This window comes from Caenorhabditis briggsae, assembly GCF_000004555.2.
Source record: "Caenorhabditis briggsae AF16 supercontig from assembly CB4, cb25.NA_259, whole genome shotgun sequence".
In the NCBI taxonomy this organism is placed as follows: Eukaryota; Metazoa; Nematoda; class Chromadorea; order Rhabditida; family Rhabditidae; genus Caenorhabditis; species Caenorhabditis briggsae.
The window spans coordinates 2,983-7,776 of record NW_025543333.1 but is presented as its reverse complement, the minus strand read 5'-3'; the positions used below and the strand labels follow the sequence as shown (position 1 = coordinate 7,776).

At 38.7% G+C, this 4,794-nt stretch overlaps 1 protein-coding gene across 1 annotated transcript; it reads left to right on the top strand.

Annotated features, from left to right (window-relative positions):
• Positions 1–317: 317 nt before the first annotated feature.
• CBG24904 lies at positions 318–1,394 on the top strand (the record flags this gene model as incomplete). The annotated part of the gene is made up of 2 exons (XM_045240972.1): positions 318–878; positions 1,131–1,394. The coding sequence occupies 2 exons, from the start codon at positions 318–320 to the stop codon at positions 1,392–1,394; spliced, it is 825 nt and encodes a 274-aa protein (XP_045091432.1).
• Positions 1,395–4,794: the final 3,400 nt, after the last annotated feature.

The window sequence follows — 4,794 nt, the reverse complement described above, 5'->3', positions numbered from 1 at the left end:
ACAAATCATTTAAAAAATATTTCAATCGAAGTGTCGGCAAGTTGCGCGCATTGTCTGCAAACACAAAAAGTTCCGGGTAGCAAGCGGGCGGGTAGCGGGCGGGTTCGGGAACAGGCGGGTAGCAGCTACCCGTTCGCTACCCGCCCGTCATGGAAAGCCTAGTCAAAATGTATTCGGTTTTGAAAATATCCTGGTTTCTTCATGGAAGTTGAAAAATGCCAAATGAAGTACTAAGAAGGATTCGTCCCTTTTTTTCAGCTGTCTTCATACACCCTAGAGCCTCCATAATCTCATTCTATTCTTTTTTTCCCCCAAAAATGAATTCTAGTAACGGCGAGACTTTATTGCGCCATTTCAACCCTTATCTGGAAAACGAATTTAAGTATTATCTCATATTTTTCATTGTGTCTGGTATAATAGTTTTATCGATTTTTGCGATCTATTTAAACGTATACAAATTGAATAAATCACGTGATCAGGAAACTGCAGTTTTTCAAATTATCGACCATTTTCATGAAATCAATAAAAAATTGACCATGGCGTTTTGGTGCTTTGTGGCTTTTGAATATTTGTTGTACTACTTGGATTATTTGACCTTGTTTTATTTATTCCTTATCTTCAGTGCGCTACCATTTGCATGTGTATCAGAAGTCAATCAATTTCTGATTGGTTTATTGGCAATTCAACGATTCTTCGTTTATTTCTATCCGAGCACCGAGAAATACTTGAATTTCTCCAGAAGAACGGTGAACTGGATTCTGGTAGTTGCCTATGCATGTTCAATTTCAGAAGGTATTTTTCTATTGAAAACAAGCTCAGAAAAAGAACCAAATTTATCAATATCTGCTATGGAAGATAATTACTCAGTTCTCAGTTACGTGAGTAATTATTTTTTAACCTGAGCAATAAATTTAAATTTCAGGTTTATAATTTATCCCTCCAGGCATTTTTAACTGCCTCTGCTTTATTATACATCCCAATAGTAATTAGTATAAGTAAACTGACTAATTTGGCATCTGCAAAAATCAAAAAAACCCCAAAGATTTGTTGCTTGGCAATTAGTAGTTGTTGTCGCAAAGCAAATGGTACAAATTTATCAGAATTTCCTTTTTTTTATACTTGAATTTCAGTTTTTTCTATTCTATGCCTTGTATGGAGTGTTAGACAATGAAGATAAACCGTTTCTTCGAATTTCTGCAGCAATTGAATGTTCAAAAATTTTCGACGCTTTGCTGATGCCAACAATCACTCAAATCACATATCTTGGATGTAATAGGAGGAATGTGATGGCTTTATGGAAGACGGTTAAGCCCAAATGGTTTTTCAAAAGTTCTAGAAGAATCGATTCGGATGTTCGAGTTCAATACGGGCAGAGAGTTGAGACCACACTTTAGAACCCGGAAATAACGTTGATAAACTTTCGAAATCCAATAATAATTAAATTTCAGCCTCTAATATAGTCATTTCAATCAATGGGCTGGAGTGTCGCGGCAGCAGAGGTTGTACTGCATGACCTCAAATCCAACAATACTAGATCATATCTAGAATGACACAAATAGTCATAAACTCTATTCTCCAACTATTCAACGCTACATATTTGGCGTGATCACTTCCTTATCACCATATCAGATCTAGAGCATAATCGTGGATATGCTGAGGAGATGCTATAAAAGGAAGCAGAATCGCCAGTATGAGGAGACATCTGAATAAAGGAACAATCCCAACTTTAGATCAATTTTCAATAACACGAATTCCAGAATGCTCCAATACTTTCCGATAATGCTTAAAGCGGTTCAGGTTCCCCGAAATGGCAGAGTTGTTCGTAAGATTCGATATGATAAGGAATTCAAGTTTTTGCATTTACTTGTTTGATGTGTTTAAGGAATGTTTAGCTGTTTGAAGTAAAATGTTTAAATTCGAATAGAAAAAAATCAAGGAAAGAATTGTAATAGTGGATTATGACCGAGTTGTTTCCATAGGTTATTTATGATTTAAAGGGATATTGGGATCCACTGCATTCGATTTACAACAATTTGGGTTCGATTTTTTCCACACAGCCATCACATGTCTTTGATTACAAGAAAGGTATGTCATTTGGGTGAGTATTGGCGAGAGCAACAAATCCACAAGTTTTGTGTGGATAATATACTAAAACAGGAACTGATTTGATACTTTTCTGACAAACAACTTACGGCATCCTGATGTGAAGGTTTCATGGCGATGTAAATGAAAACAGGAACAAGAATCTGAAAAAAAGAAGACTGAGAAAATTGAGTTTTTATTTGAGCAACTATTTTTTGGCAACACATCTTCGAAGTTCATCAATTGGAGAAGCTACTAAATCGCCCAATTTTCTGATACTGATAAATATTGGAACGTATAAAGCAGCAGATGCTATCAAAAACTCTTGGAGTAAAACGTTGTAGATCTGGAAGTTTGATTTCAAAAAGGACTGTCAAAAATAGCAGCAAAAATTGAAACCCGATGAATTCAGTTACAGCGCAAAAATACTTGGAAAAATAAATATGTTGATTGTGGGAATACATAATGTAGATACACAACTAGGGCGAATTCAAGAAATGAAGCTCCATAAGCCAATATGATAATCAGATTCATAGTCCATCGTGAAAAATTGAGACGATTCTTAGTACTTGGAAAAAAATAAAGGCAGAATCTTTGAGTTACTAATAACGCCAAAAGAAACTGATTCACTTCAGTTACAGCGCAAAATATGACAACAATAGGGAATAGCGAAATTAAAAATGGATATGAGAGAAAAACTGAATCGACGAAATACACTGCAGCAGCTATTCCATACCAAAGCCATATAGCTTGGATGTATTTTTTGTTGATTTTATAAAAATGGTCAATAATTTGAAAAACGGCTGTTTTCTTATCTCGAGACTTGTTTTTCTTATGTACTTGAACATACAGCCGAAAAGTGAGCGTAGCAAAAATATTGTACACTGTAACAGACGGCACAAGCCATTTCAATAAATCAGCACCAATGTAGCAATTAGGAGTGGAGTTATGTGAGCATGAAAGCGTTTCGTTCATATCTAGAAGTAGGCAAGAAAAATGTGGGAAGTGTTGAGCCGAGCAATATTTCACTTGTCCTTTTTCCTTTATCTGGATTCGGAAATATATGATGTGTTGCTGAACGTTTTTTTTCAAACAAAGAAGTTTCACCTGTTCTATTTCGGGCTTATGGAAATTTATGATGTGATGTTAAGACGCATTCTCTGATAGAACAGAGAATGGTGCTGTACTAAAAATAATGCGCCGATTCGATCAGTTTTTTTACTTGTTCACGGCTCACTTTTTCTTAAAGGGTCACGTAAATCTATTTTTTAAAGATCTTTTCAAGAGTCCACAGATCCTCAAGAGGACAGACAGACGCCTCTAGCGTTTTATATATTAGGAACAGAGATGAGCGGAAGAGATTTACGGAAATTTACGGAAGACGGTTTATTTTCAAAATGAAAAATGCTACCAAAAAGTTGTGAACGGACAAAATCTAGATCTCAATGAGAGTTATTTACCTACAGTACTGGCCAAAAAGGTATTCGCAAACGGTTTTTGGAGAGTAACTTTGCTGAAACTTAAGGGATCGATCTGAAAATTTTACTGTGCATGTCGTACACGGTGACGACAAATTGCGTACAAGAAAATTGCATCATTTTCAGAAATTTTTTGTTTTTTTCAATTTTTTCGTTTTTTCACTTTTTTCATATTTTTATATTTTTGAATATTATGGTTTCTAAGAATGTTGGTTTTGGCTCCTATGTATTTAAAACTGTTAACAGACATGGCCAGACCCCTCGGAAAAAAAAAACATCTCTCAGGACATCCGTAAAGCCATCGTCATCGGCTTCAGAAGTGGATGTTCCAAGGACCTCTTGGTGCAGCAGTTCAATGTTACTAAACGTGCCATCGAGAAGATCTTGAAGCAGTTTCGGGATGAGGTAATATTCAAAAATAGTATAGTTATGGAAAAAATGTTTAGGGAGCCTTGGTGGAGCGAAAATCGCCTGGAAGACCGCGTATCACGTCGAAGAACATGGATCGGAACATCGTCCGAGCTTCAAGAGAGGATCCCCAGAGGAGTTCTACGGACATTCAGATGGTCGTGAAGACTCCAAATGAAGTCACACCATCCCTGAGAACCGTCAGAAGACGTCTTCAAGATGCTGGACTCCATGGACGACGGCCAGCTAAGAAACCATCGATCAGCAAGAAGAACAGAATCGCCCGCGTAGCATGGGCCAGAGCTCATCTCCACTGGGGACGTCAGGATTGGGCTAATCACGTGTTCAGCGACGAATCCAAGTTCAATCTGTTCGGTACTGACGGTATCAAGTGGATTCGCCGTCCGGTTGGATGTCGGTTCGATCCCAGCTACCAGCTCCAAACCGTCAAGCATGNAGGTGGATCGGTGATGGTCTGGGGCTGCTTCTCTGGGACTTCAATCGGCCCGCTGAGAAGAATTACGGGCATCATGGATCGCTTTGTGTATGAAGACATCTTGGAGAACACAATGAGACCCTGGGCACGGTCTACTGTGGGCCGGGCGTTCGTTTTCCAACAGGATAACGACCCGAAGCACACCTCGAAGCACATCAAGGAGTGGTTCCGACGCCGCCACGTGGATCTTCTGGACTGGCCAAGTCAATCTCCGGACTTGAATCCGATCGAACACCTCTGGGAGCATGTCGAGAGATAGCTTAGAGGGGTCCGTGCCTCGAATGCCAACCAGAAGTTCGACCAACTCCAAGATGTCTGGCAGGCCATCCC